Here is a 22384-nt window from a genome sequence, read left to right as displayed (position 1 = left end):
TTTTTTGTTGGTTTGTTGTTGCTCTGTTGTCTGCTTTTGGGCTTGAATGAACAAAGAAAGGATATCATTGTTCGAAATCATAATAGAGTCATTAGCTTGAGTAAAAGGATGGAAAGGCAAGCCAGTGGATGTATTTTTTGTTGAGTTATCAGGTCTTCTTGGGGATTGTGGCATTGATGGAAGGGAATGGCTCAAACCCAATCTTGAAGACTCAGCCGATGGGTTAGCTGATTTATTTTAGGGTGATGATGGCTTTGATTGAGATGCCTTTGGTAAAAACTGGAAAGTAGTGACTGATCACAAAAACAAAGAATTGGATGTGTAAAGTACCACTTGGCCCATGATGGGTGCCAAACTGTTTTGGTCAAAAACTAACAAAGGATAATCGAGTAACCAAACTTTGTTTATGAGGTAGGATGCTTGTGAAATGCAAACTAAATTATATGAAAGTAAAGTGAGTGACACAACGATGTAGCGAGAAAAAAACCCTTGATCCTTGTAAGGAACTCCGGCGAAAAACCTCGGGATGGGAAAACTATCCCACTGCGTAAGATTTATTAAGTAAAAATCATGATTACAATGTGGGTGGTGCTTATGATCGATGATACGAGTACAAGAGTGTGTTCACGGTGTGGGTAATTGTGTTTTAATCGACTATATCACCTCTATATAAAGTTACAATAGCAATAATGAGTAATAAATGCAATGCGAGGATACTAGAACCGTTACAGATTTTAATATCTCCATTAATCGGTTGTAATAATAGCTCCAACGTTATTCATTAATTGAACTGATCTTTAGCTGGGAATTGATTAATAGCCATTGCTTGCAAGACTAAGTCAAACATGAAACGTAATATGTCAATTAATTAAGTTAGTAGCTAAGGATATTGTCTATTATCCAAGATTCATATGTGCTGCAAGGATCCTCACATTGATCTTGAATTCTAGGATCCTTGAATATAGCCGAGTGTGTGTGAACATTGTGAGGTTTGCAAAGTTGGTGGAGATTTGACCATTAAACAAGCCTATGCTTTGCTTAATCACCGTCTTGGCATCGAGTGTTCTTAACATAGCCGAGTGTGTGTGAACATTGTGAGGTTTGCAAGGTTAGAATGTGATGACAATCAATATGCCATGTTCTTTAGACTATGTCTTCATCTTTATTAGGCTTTATTGGTAAAACATTAACGGTTGCTTGCTTGTAAATCCTTTAAACCTTGGATGATTATTGCTTACGGGTTATTCTTGTTATTTTGGAGTTTGTTTCATTTGCTTGAGGACAAGCAAATTCATGTGTGGGGATGTTTGATGTAACATAAAGTGTACATCTTTTAGCATCAAATTAACCACATATTTATTGAAAACTCCATGCAAATTCGTTGTATTTGGTACTTATTTGAGTTTTTGCGAATTTGTATGTCTGGGCATCCGCTCGACAAAGAAATGACGAAAAGATGGCATTTCGAGACAAAAATATGATTTTGTCCATGTAGTGAACGACCGTGCCTAGGAAGGGCACGATCGTGCCAAGGAAGGGCACATCCGTGCCGAGCCAGGAAATCCAGTGCCAAGCCAAAGAACCATGTTGTTTACTGCCCTTTTTAGTATGTATAGTTTACACTTTTGTTGTTGCATCTATATAAGTGTGGTATCAAATGGGATCCAAAGTTCCCTTTAATGTAGTAGATAATGCGCGTTTAATGTTTGGAAGTGTTTGTTTAATATGCGCCATATTTTTGTCACGGGACCATATTTCATGAGGTGGTTAAGATGATAGTGGTGTATTATGATGAGTGAATAGTGAATAATAAAGAAAAGCAAAGTTATAAACTTGTGAACAATTAAATGCAATCATGACCTATTATACTCAGTTCTTGCAAAATCCGCATCTTTCATAAAATCAATATTTGCACAATTCTAGAGGCAACAATTACACAATAATTTCCATCTCCAAGAACAACTTGCTTTTGATCCCTTATATAGACAAAACGCAGGCCTAGCCTATCATCGACCTTCAAAGTCGACAATTTGAAAACTACGAATCAACATCGGCATGTTTCATCTTAAATAGATTCTTGTACATTTTGAATCACAACTGGGGAATACTGAGCGGAATGTCCACCACCTTAACTCCAAACGGAATGGTATGAACTTGAAGATTACCGAGTTTAATGATATGTATAGCATTAAGGTGATAAATCGGCAAAGTAGTCAATCAAAAGTGAATATACATATTGTAAAGCATTAAGGTGATAAATCGGCAAAGTAGTCAATCAAAAGTGAATATACATATTGGAGGTGACATATGTAGAGTGTCAGAACCTTTAAACAGTCAAAAAGTTTTCTAAGTAAATAATATTGGAATTGTTTTAGATATCACTTTTAATGGGTTGATGTTCCTATCATGAGTGCCTAGTTTATTCAGTAGTTATAAAAAAAGAACAAAGATGTATAATTTAAACATGTACACAACATCTTCGGAAGCCTAGTTTTCCATCGACCGAAATGACAAAGACCTCAACGATGGGGGTTCCTCTGTAAAAACCACAAGACCTCAACGTAAAAGGAAGAAATTGGCATTATCATCATCAACAACAAATACTTAAGACAACTTTTAAATTTTGCAGTATTAACAAAGAAGATATTGAAGACACAAAACGGATTCAGGCAAAGAAGTTGCGGCTGAAGAATGAATAACATGAAAAGTAAAATTCTTCTCAAGTAGGTGCGGCACCATGATGCAAGAACAACAAAAGGATAAAGGTATGAGCTTCTTTCAATGGTGAAATGATCAATTTGATGGATCTTTGTTAAATGTGTTGCTAGCATGAAATTTGAAATATTACAACGTTGGAGATGAGAATGAAAGGTTATTTGAACTGTTATTTTTATGATGATATACTCTTATTTTTTTTTCAATTGATGAAATGTTATTTTATTTACAAGCTTTATAATTTTTTAATTTATTTTATATATTTTTATTAGCTTTTAGATTTTATGAAAGAGATTTTATGAATCTTTGATAATTTATATTTTCACATTGAGTTTTTTTTTAATTTATTAAATTATTTTATAAATGGGTTTGAAGTGGGAGGGATAAATAAAGACACGTCGTAAGGGTTAATAGATCACTAGAGGTGGTAAAGGAATGAATAAAATAACTTAATGTGCCACTCATATCGAAGAGAGACGAATTGACAATGATTATGGAAGATGAACTCCTACCACCCTTGGAAATCAAGATATTTGTTCAATAAACATTAGACAAGGATTTATATTGGTTAAACGAGCGACCCAATTCAGTACTGGACCAGAACCATTGTATTCTTGTTTTTCAAATAAACAAACGCGTACCGAATTCAATTTTGAAACGACTAAAAGAATTGGGACCAACATGGTACAAAATGATGGAAATCAGGACCGATCTAGTAATGACCAACTACTAACGGTCCACTTCTATTTTGAACTTTGTTGTACATTTTATTTGTGGCCCGGTTTAGTAAGGATGCACACGTCCACAAGGATAACACGTTTTACAATCAATAATAATAATAATTGGTGTATTCTTTCCACCTTTAAAATTTACCTAATTAAAACTTAAAAAAATTATTAAAAGGGAAAGTTAGCTTACAAATGTAATTAACGTGTTAAACGTGATTATCAAATAGAGTAATTATATATATACATCTAAAGTAATTATTAATTACATTATAGAATATTTATGCGACTTAATTACTTAATATTTGTGTTTGTATATATATAAAAACTCTACTTGATTCACGCATTTAACACGTTAATTTCATTTGTATTAGATTCAAACCCAAGATAACCGAGTAATTACATAGGATATATACCCATATATGATAATACTCATTTGTGTCACAAATTAAAATTGATGATCAGGAGGCAAACAAACGACAAGACCCCCAATTACCATCAACGGTCATCTTTATGGCGCGAATGCACCACTTTCAAAAAACTTAGACAAATCCATGCTTCCATGATCATAAATGGCTTCAATACCAACCGGTTTAATCTCAGAGAACTTATTTACGTCTCCGCTTTGGTTATTCCTTCCGGAATTAGTTATGCACACCAAGTGTTCGATCATATTAACCAACCAGACCTCTTCATGTGGAACACCATGCTTAGAGGCTCAGCTCAAAGCCCCACCCCTGCGAAAACCGTTTCGTTATTTACCCAGATGGAAAAACAAGGTGTTCACCCCGATCGGTACACCTTTCCGTTTGTCCTCAAGGCCTGCACTAAGTTTTCTTGGGCTAATGTGGGCTGTGCTGTTCATGGGAAGATTACGAAACACGGGCTTGAACAAAACACGTTTTCGAAGAATACCCTTATCTATTTTCATGCCAATGTTGGAGACATAGATATCGCGAGCGCCTTATTTGAATGTTCCGATAAAACCCAAGTTGTTGCCTGGTCGGCGTTGACAGCCGGGTACGCAAGAAGAGGGGATTTGGGTATGGCACGAAAGGTGTTTGATGAAATGCCTGAGAGAGATTTGATTTCGTGGAATGTGATGATTACAGGGTATGCAAAGAGAGGGGATATGGAAAGTGCTAGGGAGTTGTTTGATCGAGTGCCAAAGCGAGATGTCGTTACATGGAATGCAATGATAGCTGGCTATGTGAACCATGGTTTACACGCAGACGCGTTAAAGATGTTTGAAGAAATGAAAGATTTGGGAGAACAACCCGATGAGGTAACAATGTTGAGCCTCGTGACAGCTTGCACAGATTCAGGGGATTAGACATTGGTGAGAAGATTCATAGTTCGGTTTTGGATTTAGGTGGAGGAGAATTAAGCATTTTACTCGGTAACGCACTTATAGATATAAGATATGTATGCAAAGTGTGGAAATATTGACAAAGCTTTAAATATATTCAGAAGTATGAAAGAAAAAGTGGTAACAACATGGAACTCGATAATTGGAGGTTTAGCATTTCATGGTCACTCTGAGGAAGCCATTAATATCTTCAACGAGATGTGTAGATTAAAGTTAAAACCAAATGATATTAGTTTTGTCGGGGTGTTGGTTGCGTGCAGTCATGCAGGGAGAGTTGAAGAGGGTCGAGGGTATTTCCGTCTCATGAGGGAAAAATATAATATTGAGCCGAACATAAGGCATTATGGGTGCATGGTTGATCTTCTTGGTCGTGCAGGGCTTTTAAAAGAGGCTTTTGAATTTGTAGACAAAATGGAGATAAAACCGAATGCTATTATCTGGAGGACTTTACTTGGATCGTGTACGATTCATAATAATGTTGAGTTGAGTAGGCGTGCAAACGAGGAATTAGTTAAGTTAAGGTGGGGTGAAAGTGGTGATTATGTGTTGCTTTCAAATATATATGCTTTCCAAGGCGAGTGGCTTGGTGCTCAGAGTGTGAGGAAGGTGATGGATGATAAAGGAGTGGGGAAAGAGGCTGCAAGTAGTTTGGTTGATGCTGATGAAGAATCTCTTATGCATTTCTTGTTTGACTCGAAAAGTGAATGTCAAACAAAAGTCAACAAGAAGGCTGGTTTGATCCGCTAACGAAACACGCAATTATATTTTATGTGGACTTGATTTGGATCCATTTCAGTTTATCTTTTTGTATTTCTTGAAGCTGTAATGCAGATGATGGATCAAGAATACTAAAAATGTACTCTGCTGATACGTTTGAGTAATATTTATGGGATAGGTGATGATAAGTTATGTTTTTTGTGTGATCAGCAAATTATTTGGATTTTAAGTGTAAGAATTAAGATTCTAAAATAAATTATCTTATTATTTTTAAATCAAAATCCTCATTGGGTTATCAATAACGGTGTTCATATTCAAGCTTTAAGTTGTAATTTATGTTGGTTATGTTACTTTCCCCTATTTTGTTAAGAGAGAAAATATTGAAGATGTGTTGATTGTTTGCTTATTATTATGAAAGTGTTATGTGAAATCGTCAAATCCTCAAGGACCAATTATTATGCCCCACTTGTTATCATGAATACCGGTTTCGTCCTGCTATGGACTCATCAGGGGAGTAGCCCCAACTCCCGACCAGTGGCACACACCTTTCATTTAATGTTGACGCACGCATAGAGAATATGCACAAGTGACCAAGAAACAACACGGTTAACCCGTTTTCAAGCATATGTGACCTAAAACCATTTGATCATCGCAACTAGATATTATTTTTAGTGATCATCCTCTTGTTCAAGATTCTAACTTGCTCTTTAGGGAACACAAAGAATATGCTAAAAAGGCATATATAAGTAATTAATATCCATAGTAGATACGAGGCGTAAACTCTCATGCATTGTTTGCACGCTAGTTAAATCATTTATTCGTCCTCAACTCAGTTAAATCCAACGCAGTAAATTTATTGGCAAGATCTAGATAAGGGTTAAAAAACTGATAAATATAAAACATAGAACACAAGTTGCATTTATGTTCCACATTCAATGAAGCATGCATATATGGATGAAATATTTGATGATAAACCAACTTGCTTTTGTGTTTCTCGGTTTCTCCTATTTTGTACCAAATATCCACTATTTTTTTTAACCCATTTCATAAGGTAAAACGCATATAAAACCATATTCAGATATACATTACCATCATTTTTTATTTAAAAACAATCCAGACGTTAATTGAAAGATGGCTTGAAGTATCAAAGAAACGATGGAAACTTGCCATATTCGTTTAGCCCAAGGCAGCTAATCTAGTTTAATGAGACATCATTTTAATTGCCTTCGTAGGATGGAAATGATGTTTAAACACACCTTAGGCAACCTTTTGTTCTAGAGTACCATTTTACAATACTTCACACACGGAATGACATCCACTAGGTCATACTCGCAACATAAACCACTCCAATGACATCAATCATCGATAACACTTTCCGCTTACCATAAAAGAACATAGATACAATACATTGCGATCAAACCCCTAAAATGAAAGATAAAGTTAACTCAATAGTTCTTAACCGATAAGCATCATCTGCACAAACCTTCAATCCTCCTCTATTTCTATTTCCTTCAACTCCTCACCGCGTCCGCCCTACTCCTCACCCAACTAGTTATTACATACTCGATTCACCCAAAAGAGATTTGAAGAACATATCAACAAAGTGTATATGATAAACATGATATGCAAATAAAGATATATCATGTATGATGAAATCTAGCTTTCCACCACAGTTATGCCCTACTCCTCCATAGGAACCTTGTGCGTATTTTGTAAAAATGCAAACTGACAGTTATGCAAAACATAACCGTCTCATGTATCACATTTAAAACAATACCTACAAACTTTTATGTGGTTCTCACAGTTCTTTCTCTCTCTCTCTCTCTCTCTCCCTCTATATGTGTGTGCACACATAAATTGATGGTAACTTTTATCGAGAATAAATGCAGGTCTATGCAGATATAAAAAGTTTGATAATAGGTAAATGTAGGAATGATGGGAGGGTAAGAACGGGTAACCTAACATCAAGGTAAAAGCTAATAATAAAGCAATAATATAGTGGGAACATTACAAAGTATCTAAAAAGGTTTGGAAACTGGAAACACTGATCAAGGCACAGGTTCTTTGGAAAGCAAGTAACAAACGCAGGGTAGAGTAGTAGTAGTAGTAGTAGTGGACATGGACAACAATAATAATAATATAATAATTACTTCGCACGATGGTCTTCTTAAGAAAAGCATGTAAGGAGGTGTGGCTGGTTCAGTTCAACTGGTCTTCTGGTTTAGAGGCTGGCTTCAGGTTCAGGCTTCAGCTGGCTGTTTTATAGGGAATGGAAAGGAAACCGGGTTAACATATGTGGCTAGGTTTTACTTCACATACTGTCATAAACTTAGCATTACATTAAATTTTAGTCACTTCAAACCTCTATTTAAGTAAACCTTAACTAACCTGTGCCACCACTTCAATAATCATAATCCCTCCGCCTAGAAGCCAAGCTATGCCTTGATCCCCTGCCAATAACAGTTATGCAAATGTGAACTATATGTAAACTGCCAGCTTGGCTAACCGTCCCATTTTGACATGTTACAAATACAAATACTCACCCAGAACTATCACTGCGTCCGGAAGAATAACTACCATAGGCTCCATAAGGCTCATCGCCACCGCGTCCCTAAGAAAACATGAGATATTACTTCTGTGTTGATAATTACAATTTACAACTTTTGGAACATGAAAATCTACCTGCAAGCCACCATAGCTTCCGTACCCATCATTAGCTAGCAAATCATCATGTCCTCGCCCATAACCTCTGGAATCTCTATTATCATACTTTGGAACATCATGAACATCGGTTGGCACAGGAAGATAAGGAAGAACCGGAACAAAAGTCGGCACTGCCCCTTCTCTTTCAAATAGATTGGCCCTCAAGCGTGACACAACTTGTAACAGTGCATCCTTAGCAAGGTCAAGGTCTGCAGAAATCTAATTGAAAACATAAACAAAAGGGTTATTGTCGTAATTACACAGCAACACAAGTACATATTTGTATGCTTATGCATTGTGCTTACCTGTACCATCTCATCATCATCCTCGGCAACTTTTGGAAGGTTTTCTTTTGACATAATCCGTATATTAGCCTTGCTAATTCTCCTCATTTCACTTATTATTGCTCCACCTTTCCCAATAAGACATCCAATCCGAGAAGTTGGTACAAGTAATCGAGTGGTATATGAAATAAGACCCGAATCTCTTTCAATTTTCTCACTGGACCTTGGTTGCAGGCGTAATGCAGCCTCAATAGCTGGAGAAAACGGGTCATCAAACACCTGAATACAAAAAATATCACAATCAGATAATGATTTACTTTAATCTTCATGATTTTGCCTAAACTTACCTCTTTGGCTGAAATAGATATTATGCAATCATCTGCCTCTGCTTTTGAACTATCAACTTTGATAGCTGCTCCAGTTTCCTGTCTAATTTGATTAATTGCAGCACCGCCTTTACCAATTACACCACCAATGTTTGCAGTCGGACAGATCAAACGAAGAGTAAATTCCCTTACAGAAGACTCATCTCTTTGACCCGGGTAGGCACCAACCAGTTGGGGTAGACCCATATATGGTGCACCTCCAGGTGGGCCCATAAGAGAACCACCAGATGGGTGAACATTAGGTGTTGAAGAAGAAAGCAAGTGCTGCGAGCGTGACGGGTTATCATGAAGACGAGCTGATAGTTGGAAAAGCGCTTTCCACACATTCGATGATTCACCAGATATCTGTATCAAGACAGCAACTTTGAGAATTGGGAAAAGAAGTCAAAGTATTGGTGTTGACTTGAGTTAGTTAGATCTTTAACTAACACACTGGTTTTAATTATCCCTATATATGAGTCTGTATATAGATGATTAGTGATCCATTTGTAAAGTATCAAAACACAAAATTACTACAATAACTTACAGAGTATAAAAAAACACAATCAATACAATGCTTAGTTATTGTATTAATTTTGTTTTGGATACTCTACAAATGACTCACTGAGCATCTATATAAAGACTCGCGCATAGGGATAACTAACACAAGTGTGTTAGTTAGAGATCTAACTAACTCAAGTCAACTGTAACAAGGGTGCAAACAAGCCGAGCTGCTCGCGAGCTACTCAAGCTCGAATCGATAAAGAGCTCGAAGTGAGCGGGGCTTTTTCAAGCCCGAGCCTCAAATATAGTTCGTTTAGTTAACGAACCCGAGCTCGAGCCTTGTATGGGAAACTCATTTAGGCTCGTTGAGCCTTAACGAGCCTTGTGTATTTCTAAGTTTTTCCTCTTTTGGGCATCTATTAATTTTACACTGCACAGCCAACCTAGAGCCGAGATTTGGCTCGTTTAAGGTACTACACGAGCTCGGCCCAATCTTAGGCTCGTGTAAGGTACTACACGAGCTTGACCCAAGCTTAGGCTTGTATAAAGTTTTTCTCAAAATATATAAAAATAACCGAAAAAGTATATAAAGTAATTAATATATACTAAACAAGCCAAGCCTGAGCTTTAAAAACCAACACACGAGCCGAGCTCAAGCTCGAGCCTTCGTAAGTCAAAACGAGCCTACCTACATTACGCCTAGTCGAGCTCGGGCTCGGCTCGTTTAAACCCCTTCTGTAACTAACTCAGTCAACACCAAGGACTGCAAAATGTGTTATAATTCACCTGCAAAAGTTCATCATTGCTTAATGCACAAGCAGGAAGGTGATTATCCTTCAAAATCCTAATCTGAGTATCAGTATCAGACCGTATATTTTGAACTATCTGTCCACCTTTCCCAATAACACATCCAATCTGGTCCGCTGGCACAAGGAGCCGAACAGTAACTTGTGGTGCTTCCTCATGATCAATTTCCTGATCTTGAACGTCAGCAACAACTCTGTCATGCACTTTGAAAAGAGCATCCATTGCTGGACACACACGATCATCGTTCATATCAAAGTCATTTGTTTCCTCACTGGTGCTGTGGATAGTGACCACACGTTCATCACACCCTGAAACCGTCTCACCAATTCTGATTTTAGCCTTGGTTTCAGATCTCAGCTGCTTAATAATGTCCCCACCTCTTCCCATTATACTTCCAATCTTTTTACTTGGGCATAAGTAGCGATAAACAGTATCGTCTGATCCAATTGAGTTATACCCTCTGTCATCACTGTTGTTTCTTCTCTTGTTTCTTCCATGATCATTGTAATCAGACTCCGAGTGTGGACGTTTTCCATGACTATTTCTTTGTCCACCCATAAGGCACCTGTTGAAAATTTGAAAAAAATGACACATTTATGTGTGTTGAAAACTTTAGATTAAGGAAAAGATGCACAACTTGAGCCACAAACTTAACAAATACACTTGTATAAAACATTTTTGGTCACACTTAGTATATCTCAGTAGTGAATACCATTTAGGAAACATAAATCATTACTCGCAAATTATTTGAGCTAGGGGTGTGCAAGAAACAGAAAAAACCGATCCAAAACCAAAAAAACACGAGCCGGAAATTAAAATATTTTTGTGTTCTGTAAAAATACGCCTGCTTGCGGTGCGCACATATAATGTATATATGTGTGAACCCTTGGGTGGGCAAAAGTAAAATTGCACTAATTTTGACGTTATTTTACTAATCACGTGAAAATAACGTTAAAAGTGGCGGAAGGTTAATCAGGCATCATGTGGTGGCGTTGATAGCCGAAAGACAAGGGCACATGCACCAATCAGCCGGTGTCCCGAGGATTGAGTGTTATGTGTCTTATGTCCAAGGCTTGATTCAAAACTACTATCGAGCCGGGGGTCTCACCGGAAGCAGCCTCTCTATCCCTATGGGGTAGAGGTAAGGTTGTCTACATCTTACCCTCCTCAGACCCTACCATAGCATTGCTATTGGTGGGATATACTGAGTACGATGATGATGATGTGTTCTGTAAAAACTGAAACCAAAAAAAACCGAACCAAACTGAAATTCTAGATTTTTAATTTTTATTTAAAGTAATTTATAAGAATTTAATAGATATGTAACAAAAATATTTTTTGCCAAATAAATAATAATCAAGTATTTGATATATAACAAAACTATTTACACCTAAATTCATTACTTTTTTCGGCCAAAAATTTTCAAACTCAAATTGCAAAAACCGAAACCAAACGGTTTCAAAGATCGAAAAAGGTTTTGTTTTAGTCCAGAACCGAGACAAAGCGAACCGTGCACACCCCTAATTCTAGCTACGGTCAAGATCTACAGCTGAAAATGATGATTATTGACAACCCAATTTCAATAACAACAAAACAACGGAAAAATACACAATAAATCTGAAAGATACAATAATAAGAAGTTAAACTTATGTATCTAACAACTCAGTAAAGTGATCCGAATATCTACAGAATATGTATATGTGCGCACGTAAGGAACAAACAATGTTCCAAGCGTATAGAGAAAGAAATAAAAGGATTAGAATTTGATACCTGCGTTAGATTGTTGGTCAAATCAACCTTGTACTGGATTTTGGTTATTTAGGGTTTCTGACTTTGGATCCTAAGTCACGACGTGCACGGGATATGTATAAAATCTAGAAATTTCCAAAATAATATTAATTATATTATTTAATAATAAAGAGAAAATTTACTCGGGTTATCGGGAAATAAATAAATAGAGTAGTAGTTGGTATGGGTCGGGCTAGTGTTGGGTAATGGATATGGGCTATGGACTTGGGTTATGAAGGAAAGAGGGAAGGACCATGGGCTTAAGCTCATGATCCATAATTATATAAACCTAAAATCACCAATTATCATTCATTTCTCATACTCCATACACCACCAAAACACACACTTAGCTCTCTCTCTCTCTCATCTTACTCTCTCTCTAAGCCGAAACCAAGAAGAAGAAGAACGAGAACCGAGTTCCGACCCGAGGTAATGTTAGTATGATATTGTAGAGGTCCAAAACCGTTAGATCTAGTTGCGAAACGAGGAGCCGACACCGTTAAACCGTTAAAGTCACGAGATCCGGTGGAATCGGGTATAAACCGAACCTAAGATGAGCTTAGGGGTCACCCTAGCTCAGATCTAGATCGAACGGGACGAAAAACGGTGAAAACGGTGCTGGAATACGTTTTTCTGGCAAATCCGCGGTTTTCCGGCAGCTTTCCGGCGGCGGCGCCGGAAAAGTTAATACGAGGTAAGGTATGTCAGGGAATGTTCTGACATTCCCTGACCTAACCCTAGTTCGCTAACGGAAGACTAACGAACCAGAGGTGATTCACTAACTAGTTCGCCTGAGGGAGCGTAACGAATTAGCTCTAGTTCGTGTCTGTTTCGTTAGGGGAAAAGGTAACGAATTAACCTTGATTCGTTATAGCCAGTTCACTAACTAGTTCGCCTGAGGGAGCGTAACGAATTAGCTCTAGTTCGTGTCTGTTTCGTTAGGGGAAAAGGTAACGAATTAACCTTGATTCGTTATAGCCAGTTCGTTAGAGAAGATAACGAATTAGATGGGCGATTCGTTAGAGGGACTGTTTCGTTATAGACTGATTCGTTAAGGCCCAATACGTTATGGAAGATGACGAACTAGATTAATGAATCAGCTAAGAATGGATAACGAATCAGAATGTGATCTGGATAGCGAATTAGAGTGTGATCTGATAACGAATTACACTTAATTCGTTATAGAGAATGAGATGGTGAATAAAATAATAATTTCAAATCCTAGTGGAAAATGTGATAAGACAGTTAATGAAAATAAATTTTTTCCAAGCTGACCTGGCAACTCGACCCCAGCCAGGGGCTCTGCCCCTTGGACCCTGCTAGGTGCTGCCGCCCCTAGACCCTATTTCCAGGGGCGCTGCCCCCGGACCCCCGTCCGTTGAGGGTTATAGTTAAACTAGAAGTTTAGCATAATGACAGAATGGTCCCTATACTTAAAAAGGAATGAGATAATTACATAGTAGCCCTTGGACTTTGATAATTTATGAAAGATGCCCTTAAAGGATTAACGAGTAACGATTAACTAACCGGGTAATGATTCAATGAAGTAAAATTGGCTTAGACACGTAAGACTAATTAAGTAGTAATGAGAATGGCTAGATTAGTATTTGATATTCAATTATTAAACAGTTAGACGCGCACAGCTCGAGAAGGAATAACCAGTAGCAGAAGAAGTAACCAAATTCAGGTGAGTTTCTAGCCCAATTTCCTTGTTTTGTTTTCGGGGCTGTGTGCATACTCGATGTGAAGTGCGAATACACTTAACTTAAGTGGTAAGTGTATGCTATAGATGTTATACGAGGTAGCTATTATATAATGTTTGTCGGTACGTGAACGATCTTCGGATATTGCACGTATCGCCAAGGATAGTGAGTGCCAAGTGGTTTTTAGTGTGTATGAATGCTATGATGTGACTTGCTTATTATGTAAATGATATGAAGCGTGTTGTAGACAAGTAGAGGTAGAGTGTGTTAGAAGTGGCAAGAGTCTAGTAAGAGTGTTAGTGGCATGACGATAGTACGTGGTAGGGTAAGCCTATACATGACTACGTCATTAAAGTGGCAAAGTGGCATAACGTTATACGTTATTAAAGTGGCAAAGTGGTAGGTGTAAATAAGAGGCTAAGTGGTAAGGTGAGCAGGTTAGATAGTGGACTACATGTCTTCGGATACGTATATGATGCATGTAGTGGTTGTATGATAAGTTGCTTGATTAACTAGAACTCACTTAGCATTGCTGACTTTTAGTATGCACGCAGATGATTTAATTAAAGAGTTAGTATGAGGTTGGCACATGGCATGGATTGAACGGCTGACATCTGATGATAGAAGACAAGAGGTTTAAATATAATGTTTTGGGTTATGGTATCAAAGGAAAGATTGAATGTTTCGTGATAAATGATTTGATGTTTTATTTTCCGCGAAAGGTTTTAATAAACTCTGATTTGTAGAACTGTGTTTATGAGTAAATCCGACGCTAAAGTAGGGCTACCGGGAACGGGGCCTTACAGATTGATTTTGAAATATGTTAGTACCTTAAATGTGTTTGGTAATCAAAAAATAATTTCATTTTAGTTTTTTAAAAAGATTAAAAAACAGTTTTTTTTAAAAGCTTCAAATCATGTTGTTTTGAAAATGCCAATAAGGCTATAATCATTTTTCAAACTCAATCACAAACATGCTCTAATCCAACAAAATCACGGTCCTGAATTCGTATGTTATTCGAGTGAAATAAAGTTTTCAGTTGTATTAACCATAGATGGATAAGGATCAACTCGAAATCATAGAAGTACCGATCATGAAAATCCTTATTCTGAAATTTTAAAAGACTTAATACCGGTATAAAAAATACTCAGTCTGATACCCATACCCGATATCATTTGTTCATCCCTGACATTAGACTCGGTACGCGTAGCTAAACATAAACTCAAAGGATTCCAATTACTTAACCATAATAATAATATTATCTTAGAATACTAATAAAAGAAAATGTGGAAGCTTAGGTGTCAAGCCTACATTTCTTCTAATTCATAATCTCTCATCTCATTCATTCTAGCTATTCATGGGTCATGGGTCAAAACCATTTTGTCAAGTGGGTTATAACATAGTGTGGATTATATTCATTATTGAATTAAGTTTCATTTTCATACTCGAGGTTGATCAATTACACAACTTTAATATTTTTTTAAAAAAAATCTTAACGTTTCCATTAAAATAATGATATTTTAGTACTTTTTGTTAACCACCCTTTTGTTTTTTTTTCATTAAATCTACATTAAATTAATTTATAAATATTTTGAGAATCACAATTGAAATAAATGATCTAATTTATTTTTATTATATGAAAAATCCCGTGTAATACACGTGTTCAAAAGCTAGTACTATATATAAAGGGAAACTTAATGCTACATTAATTTAAATGTAGGTCGTCCAATCAGTGGCTACCATATGACAACCATTAAGTTGTTTTTCTTTTTTAAATATTTTGAAACATGTTTTATATTTATTATTTGGATTTTCTAACATGTGCCCTAAGGACACATATAAGAAACATTAATCATAGGAATATTTTTGTTAAAACTATAATTTTATATTAGTTACATTTATCTCTTAATAACTACCATATTTAACATTATATTTTTCTCTTCTAAATCTTCCCTCTAAAATTACTATTTCATCTCCCACCATTTTTATATTCATTTATATGTAAAAAATATTCAAAGATGAAAGTGACTTTTGAAATTCATATAGCGTCTCCAAGTGTTGAACCAACACAATTGTTAGTTATAGGATCATTGTTTTCTAGAAAAGATGATATAATATATAAAGTTCCTTCTTGGTGTAATTGAGAGACGTTATTGAATTGAGCATCTTCTCGTCTCCATCATGATAGCCAATAACTCTAAAGAATTTCAAAGCAACCCATATGGAAAAGAACACTCTAAACATGATGACAAAGTATCTCGAAAAATTTAAAGTTTTTGCAAGCGTATTCAGCCATCTTACCAACCTAAACCACCTTATGCCATCGAGCCGCTTTGTAATGCTTGACAACAAAACTTGTGTCATTTCCTTTGCATGCCGAATGTTGAATCGTGAGAGCAAGCTGATCTTGAGTTGGTTCAACACTTGGAGATGTTATAGGAATTTCAAAAGTCACTTTCATATTTGAATATTCTTTACATATAAATAAATATAAAAATTGTGGGAGATTAAATAGTAATTTTAGAGAGAATTAGAAAAATTTTATTTAATAGTCATCAATAAAGGTAAGATTTATGAAGAAAAAATATAATGTTAAATATAATAGTTATTAAGAAATGAATGTAATTAATATAAAATTATAGTTTTAACAAGAATATTCCTATAATTAATGTTTCTTACATGTGCCCTTAGACACACGTTAGAAAATCCCTTTATTATTTGAAAGTAACAGGGATAACAAAAATGTTAGTTGATTTGGTGGTGTTGTTAAGTTGTTGCAACCTGCATGGCGTGAGTTCGAGCTTGCTTCTAACCTTTTTTTTTTTTTTGGTTTTTTAAAATAAAAATAGATTTTTATGTATAGATTTTATACTAAATCAAACAATGAAAAAGTAAGGTGATGTGGTGGTAAAATTATTATAATGTACTATGTTTTATGTGTTTTTGAACCGTGTGACCGGCGCAACGCGCCGAGGGCAACCCCTAGTTAATAATAATATAGATAATTAATACATAATCTTTTTAGTTAATATTTAGTTGCACTTCAAGATCCTTCCTTGTATCACAAGCACATAATACTTCAAAAACGATTTCAAAATAATTAATTTCGCTTGGAAGTTGAAACTTAGATTTAGCTGGATTTTGACAAAATATTAATAGAAACCGATATAAAACGATTGATATTTGATACTAGGGATCGAGATTTTTTTCTCGAATACTCGTACACGTACATGTTCAGTACCTGTACGTGTCTATTGGGTACCAAATTTATTAATTATAGGTACAGGTATTTTCGGGTATATGTGCGGGTATTACGACTACCGGTACCCGTTTAGAATATGTAGGGGTTTTTATTAGGTTTCTAACACTCATAACTTAACTTTTAAGCGGGATTTTCAAAACCTAATATATATTAGTTGAATAAATTCTTTCTCAATCTATATGTGTATATTCATATATTGTGTATTCGTATATATCTATTTCATGTATGTGTAATTGTGTATGTTATTAAATAACATGTATTAACTTTCTCTCTCTCTCTTGTTTTCTCTATAGAAATCGAGGAAACAATAAACAAAGAAAGGGAAAAGGGAAAATGGAAATATGACTAATGAAGATTAATGTTGATTTTCTTTGTATAAGTTAATTGTGTTTTAAACATTTTTAATAATTTTTTTTATACTTTGTATGTTTTGGTATTCATTACTTGATTTTGAATGAATTTTATATTATGGTTGATTCGTTTCATTTTTAGTTTTGGTATTATTTTTTGGTTGCGGTATTACGGTTTTGGTTGTGGTGTTACGATTTTGGTATTATAGATAATTGATTGTAGGTATCATACCGTTACCTAGTTTAGTGGAGACTTTTTTTTAACAAAAAGAACAAAATGGTACCAAAGCGAGTACCGTATCCAAAGTACATGTACTTGTACCATAAAATTCGGATACATGTATGGGTACCAAGATTTACGATTTTAGGTACGGGTACTTTTGGGTACATGCACGGGTACGGTCATGATCTCATCCCTATTTGATACGCATCAACTTGGTATATAAAAACAACAAAACGTGATTCCCTGCAAAAAAAGAGGGACCGTATGACTTAAGTTTACGCTTTATGTAACTTATAGTTATAATTTAACTTCATTCACTTGGGTTAGACAGTTACATCTATTAAACAGTCAAAACTACAAGGCGTTAATCATACATTTCTCAAATTTAGATTTGAGAATGAAATTATGTGCATTTCATAACGAAAGTACTCTTGACCCGACATTATTAGATTGTGAGAAATCATGGCTCAGGTAAATTAAAATGATGAAAGCTCTTAATTTTATATTTAATGAAGTTGATTGACTTCAAATCTCATATACTACTTTAAGAATCTATAAAATGCTATAAATATTCACGTGAGATTTTTGGCATCTGGATGCCTAAATATAAAAAATTTTGCTTGGCATTTATTCACCAGATTTAGCATGCTGTTATACTAAAGTGTATTTTAAACTTAAAACACAAAATCAAACAACCCATTTACTAATGTGTATGTTCATTGACAAGGTTTAAAGTTTAAACCCAACACGTTAATCAAGCTATGTACCACATTAGTCAACTAAATGTGTATGCGGTATACCAATATAATACAACACAATCATGACTTGCCGAGTTAACAACCAAGACTAGCATGTCATATAACCCAAAATTAAGCACATTAGATTAGACTTAACATAAAAATGTAACAAAAAAAATTAGTCCCTTAATTGCCCAATGCCCATTATGGCTTTTCCAAGAGGCGTGTTTGGGCCTCATGTACTGGGTTTCTTTCTGTTATTTATAGTCCATCTGTTTTTTGGTGGACTACATGGGCTATCATCAATCATCATTAACAGTCTAAATGCTTTTTAAATTTTACCGCTCATGTGCCTAAAATGCTAAGAAGGTAAAATGTAGCAACGTCCTCTTTGTTTTTTTCCTATGATTATAGTCCACTCGATTTGTTTTAACTCTTTATTTACTTTTTATACGTGTGTTTATTTATCGCTACATTAATTTTGTTTTTGTTTATAGTTATCACATTTTATGTCGGTCCTTTGAAAAAATATTATATATAAGGGCCTTTCTTATATATGTCCGACACACGAAATGTCGGAGGCGGCTTTGTAGCTACACATACTATTTTCCACTTGTGTACACATGCCTTTTAATACCAAGATATCGTCTTAGCTGGTATTTGTAAACACATTAAACTGGGTTATAACAAACGAATCGCCATTTTCCTAAAACAGTATGAACATGTCTGGTATTTTGGCTTTATAATGCTGCATAGCCGATCCATTTGGTTCCAAAATGTTCAGTTATTTTAGTTATTAGGACAGGCGAGTCAGTTTAAACTTTAATTAGTAAATATGGTCAGGTTTTGGATCATATGAAAATCAAGAATGCTAATTTATTAAGTAGAACCACATAACAATGAATATATTATGTATTAAAAATCTAAAAAGTTATTTATACTCATAAAGGTAAAGACAAAGGCAAAGACAAAGTCTTTAAAACACCAAGAGATTGAGAGGTACTGAATTCAAGTCCCGCATATAACAGAAATTTATCGTTCATATATATATATATATATATATATAGGGTAGGGTTAATGTAAAAAACAATATTTTTGTGAGAAGAATAAGAATAGATCTAGGCCCTTGGATCTATGATCTAGTGGTTGAGATTGGTAGTTTCTAAATAATTGTATTATTTCATATTTACATTGTATAGTGTCATATTTAGGTAGTTTTATTTTAAAGCTCTTCTCACACTTCTCACAAAACACTTGTTTTTTATTTTAACTCTTTTCTCTCTCTCTCTCTCTCTCTCTCTCTCTATATATATATATATATATATATATATATATATATGGGAGAGTTATCATAAAAACAAGTAGTTTTCTAGGAAGACTAGGAATAAATTATAGTCATTGGATCATGTTAATGAATGTTTGAGATTTAAAATTATCAAAAACCGTCATAGTTCCTAGAATTACTCTTTTATCATTATAACCTGACATAGTTTCCTAAAATTATTCTTTCACCATATGTTGTAATGTCAAATGTCAAAAATCTATTGGTTCGTACCATTCCTAGGAACTGTTTCTTTTTATTTGAACCCTTATATATATATATATATATAGAAATGGGTTCAAATAAAAAGAAACAGTTATATATATATATATATATATATATATATATATATATATATATATATAAAATGGTTCAAATAAAAAGAAACAATTTCCTAGGAATGGTAAGAACCAATAGATTTTTGACATCTGACATTACAACATATGGTGAAAGAATAATTTTAGGAAACTATGTCGGTTATAATGGTAAAAGAGTAATTCTAGGAACTATGACGATTTTTGATAATTTTAAATCTCAACCATTGATTGATATGATCCAATGGCTATGATTTATTCCTAGTCTTCCTAGGAAACTATTTATTTTTAGGATAACTCTCCCATATATATATATATATATATATATATATATATATATATATATATATATATATATAGGGTAGGGTTAATGTAAAAAACAATATTTTTGTGAGAAGAATAAGAATAGATCTATGCCCTTAAATCTATGATCTAGTGGTTGAGTTTGGTAGTTTCTAAATAATTGTATTGTTTCATATTTACATTGTATAGTGTCATATTTAGGTGGTTTTTTTAATTTTAAAGCTCTTCTCACACTTCTCACCAAACATTTTTTTTATTTGAACTCTATATATATATATATATATATATATATATATACCCACACAAACTGGTTTAACCATAACCAAAACAATTAAAAAATATATATATAATTCCACAACTATTTGATTTTTTGATGATTAATTAATCATAATGATGGAGATCTCAAGTTTGAATCTTGCTTCCTATTGCTTTATACCATAACCAATTGAAGATCACTTGTCGGGCATAAGTTACTATTTACCTTTTGTTTTTTTGAAGACCATAGGGATTTTGCATTTTACTTGATTTTGTTAGTTAGGAGTGTATTTTTAAGTTCTATGTGTTTAACGTAGAAGGGTTTTTAATATCAAAAAAATAAAAAAAGAAGAAAAAAGTAAGCAAGGTATTTGTGAGTTGTAAGATCGTCCGCTATGGACGCCCTTGGGGCGCGGCACACCGCTGAGGGGCGCGAAAGGGGGAGGGTTCACAATGATGGGTGACGTTCTCTCTCTCATCTCTTACACACATACATATATATATATATATATATCTATAGGTATATATATATATGTGTGTGTGTGTGTATATATATAGGGCGCTAAAGGGGCTTTAAACCACAGTGAATCGTTATGGAAAAGGGCTTTGAAACCCCGTTTCTTACGTGGCGATGACGTGGCAATAGGGATAAGCATTTTGTTCCAAATACCCGTACCCGTACCGTACCCATACACGCACATGTACTCGTATCGATTTAGCCTATCCGTTGTTGAATTTCGGTACATGTACAATCGGGTACAGATACGGGTACGTTTGGTATTTTGTACATGTTTGGAATATATAGGGGTTTAACTGAGATTCTTTATATTTAATATATAAAATTAATTTTCCAATCATGCTATTATTGAACAAGTACCAAACGTTTATTTAAATTAAATAAAATAACATTCAAGACTTGAACCAACAAACAAATCACTTAAATTCGGCGACCGATTTAGGGGTTCTTCAATACTATCTTATCATTAAATCAGCAGCCAATTTGGTACTAGTACTAACTTGGTACCGTCACGCACCTGTACAAGTACCGTTACCCGGACTAATTCAGGTTGTGTGTTAATCGTACTGGAGCCGGTTTCAAGATTGTCGAAGATTTGGAAATAAAAAGGCAAATTGGTACAAAAACGAGTACATTACCGAAATACCTGTACTCGTACCATACCGAAAAATTTGGTACGAGTATTGGTACATGTTTTTATTGATTTCTGGTATGGGTACAATCGGTACAGGTACTGTTCCAAGCTCATCCGTACGTGGCACTGTGGAGAGGCTTCGATCCCCAATAGAGAACAGCCTAAGAAATTGTGACGGCAGGTTTTTACAATTATAATTTTCATCGTACAACACTAAACCGACAAATGTCACATGTATGTGTTTGGTTTTGAGACATTTTGAAAACATACGATAAGTGATGAATGGACACACAAAGCGACGGTGCAGATTAGAAGCTGAAGATAGTGCATTTAAGGAAGCAACAGCAAACAGGACCATTGATTATAAATTAAACCCACGGGTACATAAAATAAAAGATGCCTAATGATATTCCTAGCCTAGTGTGGGGATGCTACTGAAAATCAATTTCAATCTTTAATTTCCCATGTGCATACAACCCCTGTCCTTGGCCCAACTCAATTTATAAGTTTTATGACATTTTTTCTATAAAAATATTATTATTTCAGTTATTTAAAATCTTTATGATGTATTTTAGTATTCAATGTTCTCCATAAAAATATCATATTACATTATCCATGTTGTATGGAAGTTGTTGCATGTTTGGTGGTTATCGCTCACAACTCACAAGCATTAAAATATCGTAACTCGTTGATGGTCAGATATAAATCATATATATTATTTCTTTAATTTTATAGTTTTATTAAGTTTATTGTTAAAACTTTGGAACTTCATATGTGCTTTTATATTT

At 34.8% G+C, this 22384-nt stretch overlaps 1 protein-coding gene and 1 pseudogene across 3 annotated transcripts; one reads left to right on the top strand and one right to left on the bottom strand.

The window, feature by feature from the left end:
• Positions 1–3788: 3788 nt before the first annotated feature.
• Positions 3789–5924, top strand: LOC143536783 (pentatricopeptide repeat-containing protein At5g15300 pseudogene; annotated as a pseudogene).
• Positions 5925–7008: 1084 nt separating this feature from the next.
• Positions 7009–10873, bottom strand: LOC143536807 (KH domain-containing protein At4g18375-like). 3 transcript variants are annotated; one of them, XM_077030723.1, is made up of 7 exons: positions 10169–10873; positions 8861–9244; positions 8535–8792; positions 8209–8448; positions 8070–8137; positions 7905–7976; positions 7011–7758 (listed from the first exon to the last, which is right to left on the bottom strand). In XM_077030723.1, exons 1-6 carry the CDS (start codon positions 10781–10783, stop codon positions 7928–7930), a joined length of 1614 nt encoding a protein of 537 aa, XP_076886838.1. In that variant the 5' UTR covers positions 10784–10873; the 3' UTR covers positions 7011–7758; positions 7905–7927. The 3 variants fall into 3 exon arrangements, with proteins under 3 accessions (XP_076886835.1, XP_076886838.1, XP_076886836.1); XM_077030721.1 differs by having other exon boundaries at positions 7011–7781; positions 7915–7976; XM_077030720.1 differs by having other exon boundaries at positions 7009–7976.
• Between the last annotated feature and the right edge of the window lie 11511 nt (positions 10874–22384).

Source organism: Bidens hawaiensis, unplaced genomic scaffold (assembly GCF_021521415.1).
Source record: "Bidens hawaiensis isolate Kalapana, Puna unplaced genomic scaffold, B.hawaiensis_p1.1 tig00010928_1, whole genome shotgun sequence".
NCBI classification, from domain to species: Eukaryota; Viridiplantae; Streptophyta; class Magnoliopsida; order Asterales; family Asteraceae; genus Bidens; species Bidens hawaiensis.
Note: the sequence above shows the minus strand (reverse complement) of the source record. Positions and strands in the feature narration are given on the sequence as shown.

What these genes read in the sequence shown, in the direction of transcription:
- LOC143536807 (XM_077030720.1), bottom strand. Translation starts at nt 10,783, where the DNA reads ATGTGTCATTTTTTTCAAATTTTCAACAGGTGCCTTATGGGTGGACAA. An exon ending in ATGATGATGAGATGGTACAG is followed by an intron (nt 8,449 to 8,534) that starts GTAAGCACAATG and finishes GTTTTCAATTAG; the next exon opens with ATTTCTGCAGACCTTGACCT. An exon ending in GGACGCAGTGATAGTTCTGG is followed by an intron (nt 7,977 to 8,069) that starts GTGAGTATTTGT and finishes TGTTATTGGCAG; the next exon opens with GGGATCAAGGCATAGCTTGG.